The 14111-nt window shown below is 44.6% G+C and overlaps 1 protein-coding gene across 3 annotated transcripts in view; it reads right to left on the reverse strand.

The window, feature by feature from the left end:
* The window catches only part of NHSL1 (NHS like 1), a 224376-nt gene that overhangs the window by 79931 nt on the left and 130334 nt on the right, over positions 1–14111 (reverse strand). Inside the window, exon 1 of one of the 3 annotated variants that reach the window (XM_044289303.1) lies at positions 12097–12485. The exons of the other annotated variants lie outside the window; for them this stretch is intronic. Within the exon in view, the coding sequence (XP_044145238.1) occupies positions 12097–12112 (16 nt within the window). The 5' untranslated portion in view covers positions 12113–12485. Of the gene's footprint in view, positions 1–12096; positions 12486–14111 lie in introns of those variants that run through there. 3 annotated transcript variants of the gene reach the window in all.

Raw genomic sequence — 14111 nt, forward strand, 5'->3', positions numbered from 1 at the left:
CAAGTATCTAGGACAAATGATCGCAGTAATGATCATTCATCCCCCATGTACCTGCCATCAACCTCTGTGAAAGACCCTTTAAAAGAGCACCAATCAACTTGTTTTAGCGCCGATCAGAGCTCTTTATGGCTTGAAAATAAGGGCTGATACACAAGGCAATAATTGGAAACAAACCGTTCATTTGGCTGCATTTACATGCAGCCAAACAAAGCAGGGAATGAATGATCGTCCCGATACAATTTCATTGTTTGTCAACACCATATCAAATTTTGCACAGGACGATGTGCCTCCCACAAATGATCATTACATGTGCTGCATAAACTAACAGCGCACTCAAGAAATGAATATTTGCTAATTTGCTGGATGATTGGCCTCATATATACATGGGGCATATATCGAGATCCAGTGTTCATATATGTGCATGTTTCCAAATAATCTACCAGTGTAAAAGGGCCCTTAGACATAATTCAAAAAGCTTCATATTCCAGCAAAATTGGGATTTTATGATGCATATATGAGGTGTTTTATTGCAATTGTGTTTTTGTACAAGTATACACATTTGCATAGAACTGTATATTGCTACTTGTGTCAAACACAGCAGCTATATAAGCAATGGGTAATTTAATGTAATCCCCTAATCTGCCTTCCTTCTCATTGTTGTTTAAGGGACCCTGCCTGTTGCCAGGATACAGTATTTTAATGGAATACACCTAGCCATCAACCATCCCTTATCACACCGCTGATTCCATTCACAAGAATCAGCGGAGATGGGATTTTCAGGATTAGTAGTAAAAAGAAAAGCCTATGCATAATTGTGTACTGTCTTCTTAGACTTTAATATGCCTTGTAACCTTTTTCAATCCAAAGTCAGATGTACTTATCTTGCTACTATACACAAAATATGTATGATATAAAAAAAGCATATCAATTCTTATTTGTCATGATTTAAAGAGATTCTGCGGAGTCAAGCTCTACGTCCTTATTATTACAGCAATATAGTGTTCCTCAATTCTGTTCAAGTAGAGCATGGATGCAAAGGAAAGGAGGGGGTGGATGAAGGACGGGGAAATAGAGCACATCTTGTTATGAGTAGGACAAAAGGAGCACAGATTCATTGTCCCTTAGTTGTGGAACCCCACAGAACATGGTAAGTAGGTTATCATTATAGAATATTTAGATAAAGAAGCAAAGCTTAAAATATGACTGGTAAGGAAAAGACATAATTTGTTTTAGGCTACATGACCGTGTTGCGCGGATCCGCAAAAAACGGAAGCCGCCCGTGTGCCTTCTGCAATTTACGGAACGGGCGGCCTATTGTAGACATACCTATTCTTGTCCACAAAACGGACAAGAATAGGACATGCTATATTTTTTTTTGCGGGGCCTTGGAACAGAGCAAAGGATGCGGACAGCACGCGGAGTGCTGTCCGCATCTTTTGCGGCCCCACTGAAGTGAATGGGTCCGCATCCGAGCCGCCAAAACTGCGGCTCGGATGCGGACCATAACTACGGTCGTGTGCAAACTGTGCATGAGGCCTTACAAGAATAATTCATCTTGGCCAAGATCAAGGTTCTGTCCTGAGTCTACCAGTCTCTACCTCTGATGTTCTCACTAACAATTAAACGTCTGTTGCCAGGTTTCCTCCACTAACACAACCCAGACAGGTTAAATGACTCAGCGGCAACCACAAGACGGAGCAAGGAAAGGACATTAACCCCTTCATTGTGATTAACTGACATGTAGACTTTTACTTTTCTGTATTTTACAAGGTGGTGCTAGAGGGATAGTTCTCTTTCCTTGGGAGATACCTCTTTGCATATTAATTTCACATAGAGCATTGCCTATAAGTCTCTTTAAGGAGTCCAAGCACACTGCCATAGCTGTATAGTACTTAAAATTTAAAGTACATTTTAAGGGGTTGTCTAGGATTTTACAAGTCATGGCCTATCCTAAGAATAGACTATCACTATTTGATCAGTGGGGTTTGCCACCCCAGACCCCTGCCAATCAGCTATTCTGCAGTAGGTCTGGCGCAGGAAGTCAGCACCAGAACGCCACAGCTCTGTGTAATAGACACCGCTTTTCCCATTCTCATCAATAGAAGCAGCACTGCAGCCATCCTGGACAACCCCTTTAAGTCACTTTTATGAACCAGTGAGGAAAACATCCTTATAAACAGCAGTATTATAAAGTATGTGAAAGAGCAGAAAGATGCTGTGCTGTTGAGTTATCTATGTGCCTCTTATGAATGATATGTTAGAGGCAGGGAATTCTGTTACTAGGACAGTCCCATTTAAATATAGATGTAATAACAATTCAGCTATTATTGCAGTGTTAGGGGCTCAAGGCCAGAGGAGGTCCACAACCCTTAAGTGTGAACCTATCCTTATGCCTCCTACCAACCACTTTAGGTTACTTTCACACTCGTGTTTTGTGCGGATCCGTCATGGACGGATCCATTCAGATAATACAACCATCTGCATCCGTTCAGAACGGATCCGTTTGTATTATCTGTAACATAGCCAAGACGGATCCGTCATGAACACCATTGAAAGTAAATGGAGGACGGATCCGTTTTCTATTGTGCCAGATTGTGTCAGTGAAAACGGATCAGTCTCCATTGACTTACACTGTGTGCCAGAACGGATCCGTTTGGCTCAGTTTCATCAGACGGACACCAAAATACTGCAAGCAGTGTTTTGGTGTCCGGCTCCAAAGCGGAATGGAGGCAAACTGATGCATTCTTTCCCATTCAGAATGCATTAGATCAAATCTGATCTGTTTTGGACCGCTTGTGAGAGCCCTGGACGGATCTCACAAATGGAAAGCCAAAACGCCAGTGTGAAAGTAGCCTTTTTTTTTTTTTTGTTTTTTGTACATGTTCTTCAAATTATGTGTAGTCTCTAACTGCTGGTTCACATCAAGTTTTGTGCCTCAGTTATAAAAAAAAAGCATAAAAAATGCAGCACATCACGTTCTTGTATCCTGCATAGTCCTGTAACACGTTTTTTTATTTTTTTACAATGGTTAAGAAAAACATCCTTATAGTCTTTATTTGTCCGCCATGTCCTTTACTATTTTGTTTGGTTGCTATCATGGTTGCCGTAGGCAATGTATATTCAGACTATATTGTCAGGATACCTGTGTGTTACCTGTATTAGTATGCTGGACGGGTTTCGGCTATGCATTTTTGTGATATGTGATGTAACATGTTGCAAGCTTTGTAATACTCTTGAAACATATAAATAAAAAAAATAAAAAAAAGAAAAGAAAAACATCCTTTTTTTTTATTTATTTTTTTACAATGGAACTCTATGGTGAACGGTCGCCACTGTGTGGCATCAGTCTGAGGCATCCATTTAACGTATACGTTTTTTGTATACGTTAAACGGATGGGAAAAACGTGATGTGAATCCACTCTTCATGCCCAGACTACTCAGTCTGCCACTGCCTTATAGAAGCAAGTCAATGAATGCATCTGCGTACATGGTACCGTGAAGTAGCAGTTAAGCCCAGATGTATCCTGGATTTTGTGTCTACTTCTCTGCTACAGAAACTGATTTTAATGAGTCTGATCATTAGGGCCGGTTTTAGACAAAATATGGCCCTGGGCAAAATAATGTAATAATAATGCGCAAAAAACACAGTCCGACGTCTGACACCCCCGCCGATCAGCTGTTTGAGGAGACGGTGCCTGCTGTTCACTGCTGCTGTCCCATAGACCTACAGCAGCAGAGCAGGAAGAGAGAAGGGAGATGGCATGTGCGCACAGCTAATCGTAATAGTGCCCCAAATACGCCCCATAAGATAGCCCCATTAGTAGCAATGCCCTCCATATTGCATCAAATAATAATAACGCCCCTATAGTACTCTAGTAGTAATAATATAACCATAATGCTCCCAGTGGCTCTAATGGCCCCCTGGAGTGCCCCCCACTAGTTCCAATATATAATGCTTCCCCCCATAGTGCCAATATATATATATATCTATACTGTATATAATGTTCCACCGTAGTGTCAGTATGTATATAATGCTCCTACATTCCTCCCCAGTAGTGCCAGGTATATATAATGATCTCCTTCCCCCATCCCTGGTGCCCCCAGCAGTGTGGACATTTAGTATAAAAAAAAAACAAACAAAAAAAACAAAACAAAAAAACGCCTCCCTCCCGTCCCCCTGCCGCTGTCTGCGATGCAGACCACAGTTTTATCTATGTCTTGTGTTGCTGCGTCCTCATGCGAGACCCAGAGCAGGAGGTTGCAGTGATGTCATTGCGGCTTCTTGCTCTGTTCTAACGCCTCACAGGCTTGAGGCCTATTGGCCTGAGGCTTGTGAAGTTGGACCGCCATGCGTGCGCCCCCATTTATGGGTAGCGAAGTGGCACCCTAGGAGGATGACTACCCTCTCCTATGCATTGTCGCAGCCCTAATTTAGAGCACATTACTGCAGGAGGTATAACAGGAGAGGACTATAACTCCCAATTTAATATCAGAGCACATTACAGGGGGACGTATAAGATGATGAGACTACAACTCCCAGCATGTCTAAGCCGTTATTATGTAATATCAGAGTACATTACAAGAGAAGGTATAAGAAAAGACTACAACTCCCAGCATGTCCAAGCAGTTATTATGTAATATCAGAGTACATTATAAGAGGAGATATACAACTCCCAGCATATCCAGGGTGTTGTATTGTACCATGATACTATATAATAATAGCCTGGACATGCTGAGAGTTGTAGTCCTCTCCTCTTATACCTCCTCTTGTAATGTATTCTGATATTACATAACAAGTTGGACATGCTGGAGTTGTAGTCCTCTCCTCATACCTCCTCTTGTAATGTACTCTGATATTACATAACAGGAGGTATAAGAGGAGAGGACTACAACTCCCAGCATTTCCTCTACTCCACTACTGCCCTTCAGGAGCCGTTATATTGTCATCTGATGTGATTTTGATTATGTCATTCACAAATGTGCATAAAACCATGTTAAAGGTCATTTTTTCCTTGTAATGTTCTATGTTGACCAGCAGGTGGCAGCATCATTGGTAGAGATCGTTTTAATGTTATGACCGTTCAGAGTGGAACGATCCTGTTCTGCCCCCCTGCTGAAGGGAAGTGGAGGGTCCCACATCCTGCAGCAAGGGAGGAAAAAACAGTTACAACCAGATCTAGTTTGCCCGCCCCCCCCCCCCCCCCCCCCCCCCTGCATAGGGAAGACAGCAAGGACCAAGTCTGATGCTGAGACTTGATCAAATTCCCAGTCTGAGCTCTGCAGCTCAACTGGATGAAAAGAAGTAGAAAGTTGCAGACAACTCCAGTTCCAGGAAGAAATCATCCCCTGAGAAGACAACTGTGAGTAAAGTCCAGAGACCCAGGAGAAGCCATGTTCCTCCTCAGCCAGTCAGTCCCCATACAGCAGAAGATAGAGTGTGGAGGTCAAATTCCTGTAAAGACAAGTTTGAAATTCACCCACGGTCTGGATCTCAATTTCTGCTGCAATTCCTCTATTACTCCTACTAGCACCACACTCAATTTATTGCAAGTGAGCCAGGATCCAGGAGTCCAGCCGTACCCAGGTAGGAGACACCGTTGACACTATTACCACTACAATACAGATACATTACCCCACTCTGGCATTGCTAAACTGGGACGTGCGTTTTAACACCTTGGAAGGGCCCTGTGACAGTACCCTGCGCACGCTGCAATTGGCGTCACAAACAAAATACAGACTATTATCCACCTGACCCAGCCATTGCATTAAAATGGCATCAGCGTACCTGCATCCTGGTCCCTGCACAGGTCCTTCATCCCCTCTTCTCTGCTGAGCTCCACCTCCTGCATCTGACATTATGGCAGGTCCTGTCAGCACTAGGGTAATGATTTATATGTACAGGGAGGGGACCTTACACTGCATTGTAAAGTGCAGCTTTTCAGCTGTCCGCCCGTTTGCTTCCTCGGACGATCAGCTGAACAGCAGGGGGCTCCTTAGACAATGGGGGCCCTGGACAATTGCCCAGTTTGCCACCCCTAATGCCAGCCTTGCTGATCATATAGATAGATCACACACATCTACCCTGAGTCTTCTCACTTTATTGACGGGGCTCTCAGTCCGTGGCAGGTCACAGCATTTATATGGGGCTCTCTGTATCACACAAATACCCTGAGGCTGCTATCTGAAAGCCCAGCCTAAGGCCTAGTTCACACGAACGTTTTTTTTTGCGAGTGTATGGGCCGTTTTTTTTGTGTTCCGTACACGTTCCGTATACGGAACCATTCATTTCAATGGTTCCGCAAAAAAAACGGAATGTAGTCCGTATGCATTCCGTGTCCGTATTTCAGTTTTTCCGTTCCGTTGAAGGATAGAACATGTCCTATTATTGCCCGCAAATCACGTTCCGTGGCTCTATTCAAGTCAATGGGTCCGCAAAAAAAACTGAACACATACGGAAATGCATCCGTATGTCTTCCGTATCCGTTCCATTTTTTCTGAACCATCTATTGAAAATGTTATGCCCAGCCCAATTTTTTCTATGTAATTACTGTATACTGTACATGGCATACGGAAAAACGGAACGGAAAGGAAACGGAAACACAACGGAACTCAAAAACGGAACAACGTGTGAATTAGGCCTAAGGTCTCATGCACACAGCCATATTTTTGGTCCACATCAGATCCGCTTTTGTTGCATAAGTGAATGTGGACCCATTCATTTCTATGAGGCCTCAGAAATGTGAAACAGCATGCAGACGTCTTCCGTGTGCTGTCCGCATCCGTGCGGCCGTACCGCAAATTATAGGACATGCGCTATTCTTGTCCATTTTGCATACAAGAATAGTCATTGCTACAATGGGGCCAATGAAACGTACTTGATGAACACGGACCACATCCATATTTTGTGGCTCTGTGATTTGTGGACAGCAAAATGGATACAGTCGTATGCAGAAGGCCTAATACTAACATATGTTGATGATGACCCAATATAAAAGGTCCTTTCCTGGTGGGTCAACTCTTTGATTTTACATGGTAGATTCAGACAGCAATGCTCTCCATAACAGATCCTTAGAGTTTTGGTAAGGGTTCCTTGTGGAGAGCGCCTAGTAGGAGTAAAAAGTTTTATAGACCATGCAAGGTTCCTCTAGGAAAAATCCTGGGCAAATGATCTCCCTTTCCAAAAAGAAAGCAAGTTGTGCCTCCAGTTGGAAGCTTTAGCAGTAAGAAGTTTGGAAATGGCAGTCTGATTTACTCTGCAAGATAAATGACTGACACATCGCCTATCCCGCCAGTAGCTCACAGCTCTGATTCATGCCACCTTTGAACCCTATGTATGAATCACCCTAATGAAAAATCGGAACAGAGGTGGTTACTGGCAATGATTGCTGGGCCGTAAATGTCTGAAACGTATCTGTAGGTCAATGACTACATTAAAAACATGTCTAGTCTGCTTAAGCCGGCATTGAGATAAAGATTAGCATTGTCCAGAAGCATAGTAAGGGGGGTGTAAGAGCAATTTACAATTTTGAGGGTTAATTCTAAGTGAGTTAGTGGTCTAGCGTCCTATTCTACTTTATATTGTAGTTCTGGTGCGATATGTACGACACGGCTATAGAAAAAGTGTTATTTTTTTACACCACTAAGGCCAGTGAGGCCCAGCAGTAGACATTTATGTAAAACAAAGGAAAAATCGAGCAGTTTCCCATATCATTCAGTTAGGACGCTGTTTTCATTTACCAAAGGGCCTGGAATCTGATTGATTGCTCCACTAGTTTGAATAATGCCCCAACAAGTCTGAAGTATAAAAACATTCCTAGAAAGAGTATTAGAAACCAATGTAATTCGTTATTTAAAGAGGACACTGTCACCACAAAATGCAGTACATTCTGCAGGCAGCATGTTATAGAGCAGGAGGAGCTGAGCAGACTGATATATAGTTTTATGGGAAAAAGACTCATGACAACTTGTATTTTATTCATCTAAATCTGTTCTCTTTCTGAACTCAAGGAGTCATGTGGGCGGTCCTATCAGTGACTGACAGTTAGGGCTCATTCAGACGGCCGTATGCTGTCCGCAAAAAAATGCGGATCCATTTTTTTGCGGATTAGATGCTGTCCCATTCATTTCTATGGGGCCTTTTTCTTCCATTGCACGGCTCAGCAAAAAAATGAAACATGTCCTATACTTGTCAGTGAAAATCAGTACATGGCCCCATTTAAGTCTATAGATCAGCAAAAAAACTGAATGCAATCCAGTTGTTTTTTTGCGGACATGCTGAACTGTCCGCAAAAAAATGAATCCACATTTTTGCGGACAGCATATGGCCATCTGAATGAGCCCTCATCTGTGTGTACACATTCACACAGGGAAGGCTGTGTGTCACTGATAGGACCGCCCACATGACTCCTTAAAGGGGTTCTGCACTTTGTTTAAACTGATGATCTATCCTCTGGATAGATCATCAGCATCTGATCGGCGGGGATCCGACACCCGGGACCCCCGCCGATCAGCTGTTTGAGAAGGCAGCGGCGCTCCAGCAGCGCCGCAGCCTCTTCACTGTTTACCGCCGGCCCAGTGACGTCACGACTAGTATCGACTTGCCTGGACGGGGCTAAGCTCCATTCAAGTGAACAGAGCTTAGTCGTGCCCAGGCCAGTGATACTAGTCATGACGTCACTGGGCCTGCGGTAAACAGTGAGAAGGCCGCGGCGCTCCTGGAGCTGCCTTCTCAAACAGCTGATCAGTGGGGGTCCCGGTTGCCGAACCCCCGCCGATCAGATGTTGATGATCTATCCAGAAGGAGAACACCTTTAAGTTCAGAAAGAGGACTTTGAGTGTTTTTCCCATAAAACGATATATCAGTCTGCTCAGCTCCTCCTGCTCTATAACATGGTGTCTGCAGAATGTACTGCATTTTCATGGTGATACGTTCCCTTTAAACTGAAACCTGGACTTATGGGCAACACTGATACTTTCTACTTTTCTTAGCTGAGATCTAATGTATATAAGCTGCTGTCCTAATTTCTGTTGTATATCATATTTGTGGATTTGAATCTTCTGTATACTGTCACATAAGATAAGAAAGGTACTTGTAAGACATGAGCTTTCTCTGTATAGGAATGTAATAAATAAAGAAGACATGCAACTTGCAAAACCTCTTGGCTTCTAAGCAGCCAACATCTGGAATTATTCGCTCTCAGCTGTTTTGCAAGATATTTAACTTTTTATATCCAACATTCCTTCCTCCAGTTCTTGATTTAACCCCAAATATTCAAAAAATCACCTTGATACCAGCAAGGATTACAATATGAATCCTGTTTTGGTGACAGATTTGTCCAGCAGTCTTATGACCGCATTGAACATGGCACATTAAGTTTCTCCTTCATGCAGAATATCATTCTTAAAGGCATATATTAAAGGCCGTATCAAGCATGTTGTGCTTTATCCTGTAGCTGTGACTTCTAGGCATAAATATGAAGGGCCGCTTGTTCTCTCAACTGCTACACTTGTCCGGTAGGGACAGTGGTCATTTTTTTCCCTAAAAGTAACACCAAGTGGTGCTTTGGCAGAGAGGCTGTATAACAACAGGCAAAGTATTATACGGGTCCATAATATAGAGCCACAGGGACGTCATGTGCTGTAGTGTGATGCTCTACCATGGGTCATGTATATGAAGCTATTCTCCTCTTGAAGCAATGTTTCTAGCAGAATCTTACAAAAATGAATGCCATGTGCTTGATTATGCAATGTGAAACTTCATTTCACACCGTCACATGAGCAAAGTAGAGATTATGGGGCAGATTTATTAAGGGTACTTTCACACTAGCGTTTTTCTTTTCAGGCATTGAGTTCCATCCTAAGGGCTTTATACCGGAAAATAACTGATCGGTTTTATCCTAATGCATTCTGAATGGAGAGCAATCCGTTCAGGATGCATTAGGATGTCTCCAGTTCAGTCTTTTTGACTTTTCAGGACTGAGATAATGCCACAGCATGCTACGGTTTTATCTTCGGCCAAAAAAACTGAACACTTGCCTGAATGCCGGATCCCGTATATTTTTTTTCCATAGGAATGTATTAGTGCTGGATCCAGCATTCAAATTGCTGCATTGACAGATCTAGTATTCCGGTCAGCGCATGCGCAGACCTTTAAAAATGTGAAAAAAATAAATACCGGATCCTTTTTGCCGGATGACACCGGAAAAACGGATCCGGTATTGAAATGCATTTTTCTGACTGGTTGGGCATTTTTCAGATTGATCAGGATCCTGTCTGAAAAATGCCTGATCAGGAATCAAACAACGCAAGTGTGAAAGTACCCTAAGAATGGCGTTTTAGACGCCGGTCTTAATAAGTCCTATAGCTGGCGGTGGTTGAAGTTATGTAGAGGTGCCGGCGATATCTATTGGCACTGGACTTGTTACCTAAGGATGTCTCTGGCGTTCTGCTCCTCTACTTTATGGAGGTTTCTTTTGCAACCCAAGCAGATGCCTAATTTTGCCAAAAGGCAAGTTTAAAGCCCGCTACTATTGTCTACTTATACGGGGAGATTTATCAAAACTGATGTCAATGAAACTGGAATAGTTGCTCCTATCAAGCAATCAGATTCCACCTTTCATTATCTTTGTGCTACTTTGGAAAATGAAAGCTGGAATCTGACTGGTTGCTATGGGCAACTGAGCCAGTTTTCCGATAAACCAATTTTGATAAATGTTCCCCATAGTCTTCACCTTCTTGGCTGCAAACAGCAACTTCCCTTTTAGCAAAATGAGGCATTTGCTTGGGATACACAAGATACGTCCAGAAAGTGGAGGGGCCGAAGGGTCAGATATTGGTCGGTTTCAGATGTAAATTGTTTCTGGCAGGTTCCCTTTAACGACATAATTTTTTTTAAGTGTAGGACTAAATAGTTCCACCCATGCAATATTCTGCTCATCGTGCTTCTCTCCAAGGAGGAAGGAACAGTAAGCCACACACATGGTAAACATTTAGATCATATGTGAGGAAGCCACAGCCAGTCAGGATGAATGCACCAACAGCATTTACTTTTCTATCATGAACACTTTGCAGATGACTTTTGTTCCATAAGTTTAACTATTCATCTGCTGTCGGGACCTCACTGCGGTTGGCCCTTTCAGTCAACATATCATGTATCATGGATGGATGAGAATGCTGAAAAATGGGAACAACTGGAGTCTATAAATGGAAATGTGTGACTCTGTGAGCTTACCCTGTTGGTAACCCAAGAGATCATAGACATTGTCTGCTTCAGTGCTACCACAGACTGTACAGATAATCCTGTCATGAGCTACCAGCAATTATGCCCTATAGGGCCTAGGTTATAAGGAAACATATCGAGCATACTTCAATTTCATCTTTACAAGGTCTTATCATCTGGTCTACCAGCATTCCGATTTTTGCTTTTATAGTAACATGCCGGAATATAACAGTCCAGTGGATTTTTGTCATGAGTGATATGGGCTCAAGGAACATGGTGTGCTTTACCATGTGCCTGACCTTTAATTCTGGAAATCACTGAGTCTCCCAGATCTCAGAAGCCCACAAGAACTATCTTCTGAGGCGTGTCTGAAGGACAATGCAGAAGATAGTTATTACTATGCACTAATAATAGTACCGACATTCCCTAAAATCATGTGAAGAAGAGAACGCAAACAAAAGAATCATTCATGGTTTTCACTAAAGCTACAATGTACTGTCTGTAGAACACTACATAGCTAGTAGACTAGTAAACCACTACTCAAAGTACATGGTGTACATCAGCCATCAATCTGTGGGGAGCATCCCAAGAAACTATTAACCCTTAAACTCTAAAACTGAAGCGATGGCAATAAACCGTTAGTTCTTCTGTCAAGCAATGGAGCAAAGCTAGGACGTAACAACAGAGGCTAGATGAATATAACTAAAAACTAAGAGATTATCAAGCAGCTTATCTAGACTATCGCATGAACAATGAGAACAATGGAAGTTCCTACTGTAGCCGGCCTGTCTGAAAAGTTTGAAAGCAAGAATTCCAAACAAAGGACAAAGCTTTCCCTCTCTGTCCAGTGAAATCAAAGCGAAATAAAAGCACCATACCTTTCAGACAAAACATTGTGCGTCCATTCCATGAAATGCTAGGGAAGCGGAGAGATCTCCAAGCGCTCAGAGCTGCTGTGCTACATACAGCTGTTTCCTAGCTGCCTCATTCAGCGTGTACACACTTACACACACAAAACCGTGGCACCACTCCAGCTCGTGCTGAGAAAGGAAGCTGCCATCCAATCCTATGTTATCTGAGCCAGCCGCTTGGCCTGTAACCCTCAGCTTTCCTCTCCAGCTGACTCTTCCCCATTCCAAAAATATTAGCCAAGTAGAGAGAGATAGGGAGAGAAGACAGTGGAAAAAGTCCCTGTTCTCTAGGGTCAGTGATAGCACCAGCCTCGGCTCAATTGTTCGCTCTTATCTGTCAGCATTTTCCTGTTGTGTGCACGGGGTTTAGGGATGTCAAATGGGCAGAGGCGGGAATGGTAAATCGCTCTTAATCCAAATGAACTGTTTGTTGTGAAACACCAACACAGCTCTTTGTGGATTACGCTTTTTGTTTTCTGGTTCTGGAATGCCTGACTCGTTCTACAGTCCGTCCGTCCCCCAGCAAATTTTCACACATTGCTTTTGTGAGAGGTGTTCATATGTTCGAAGTAGGGGTGGGCGATATGGCCTAAAATCTATATTGCGATATAATTTTAAGCATGTGCGATATGCGATATATATTGCGATATATTGTTTTCTATATTGGGGGGGGGGGGTTTAAATTTTATTTATTTTTTACTTTTTATTTATTAACTATTGGCCTCCTTAAGGGCTAGAACCCTTGTCATATTCACCCTAATAGAGCTCTATTAGGGTGAATAGGACTTTACACTCTCCCTGCTGCCCTGTGCATAGTGCACACAACAGCAGGGAGCTGACCATGGCGGCAGCCTCTGATCTGCCCCCCGCAGCCTCTGATCTGCCCCCCCGCAGCCTCTGATCTGCCCCCCCCAGCCTCTGATCTGCCCCCCCAGCCTCTGATCTGACCCCCCCAGCCTCTGATCTGCCCCCCCCAGCCTCTGATCTGCCCCCCCCAGCCTCTGATCTGCCCCCCCAGCCTCTGATCTGCCCCCCCAGCCTCTGATCTGCCCCCCAGCCTCTGATCTGCCCCCCCAGCCTCTGATCTGCCCCCCCCAGCCTCTGATCTGCCCCCCCAGCCTCTGATCTGCCCCCCTTCCCCAGCCTCTGATCTGCCCCCCCAGCCTCTGATCTGCCCCCCTTCCCCAGCCTCTGATCTTCTCCCCAGCCTCTGATCTGCCCCCCTTCCCCAGCCTCTGATCTTCTCCCCAGCCTCTGATCTGCCCCCCTTCCCCAGCCTCTGATCTGCCTCCCTTCCCCAACCTCTGATCTGCCCCCTCTGGTAACGCAAACCCCCCCTCCCTCCCTCCCCAGTATTAATCATTGGTGGCAGTGGCCACAGGGTCCGGGTCCCCCTCCCCGATCGGTTACCATGGCAGCCAGGAGTCACGCTGCTGAAGTCCTGGCTGCCATGGTATGTTAGTGAGCAGAGAGCAGCGCATTATACTCACTTGCGCTGTGGCCGCCGGTCGCTCCTTCTCATAGGTCTGTGCGGCGCATTGCTAATGCTGTAAGCATTAGCTATCCGCCGCACAGACAGAAGAAGGAGCGACCGCCGGCCACAGTGCACGTGAGTATAATGCGCTGCTCTCTGCTCACTAACATACCATGGCAGCCAGGACTTCAGCAGCGTGACTCCTGGCTGCCATGGTAACCGATCGGAGCCCCAGCATTACACTGCTGGGGCTCCGATCGGAACTGCAAACTGCCACCAATGATGGGGGGGAGGAGGGGGACCCTGAGGGATATGGCCGGCACATTCATTGGTAGTGCAGTGGCCACAGTCCCTCCCCTCCTCCTCCTCGGTCCTCATTGGTGTTCAGCGGCAGCCGCGCACAGTGGGGAGGGAGGGACTCCCTCCTCCTTCCTCCTCCCTCCGCTGTGCCGGCCGGCTCAGAACATGGTGCGCGCGATCATATCGCGGTCCGGCGATATAGGCGATA

The sequence above is a fragment of the Bufo gargarizans genome, chromosome 4, assembly GCF_014858855.1.
Source record: "Bufo gargarizans isolate SCDJY-AF-19 chromosome 4, ASM1485885v1, whole genome shotgun sequence".
Lineage (NCBI taxonomy): Eukaryota > Metazoa > Chordata > Amphibia > Anura > Bufonidae > Bufo > Bufo gargarizans.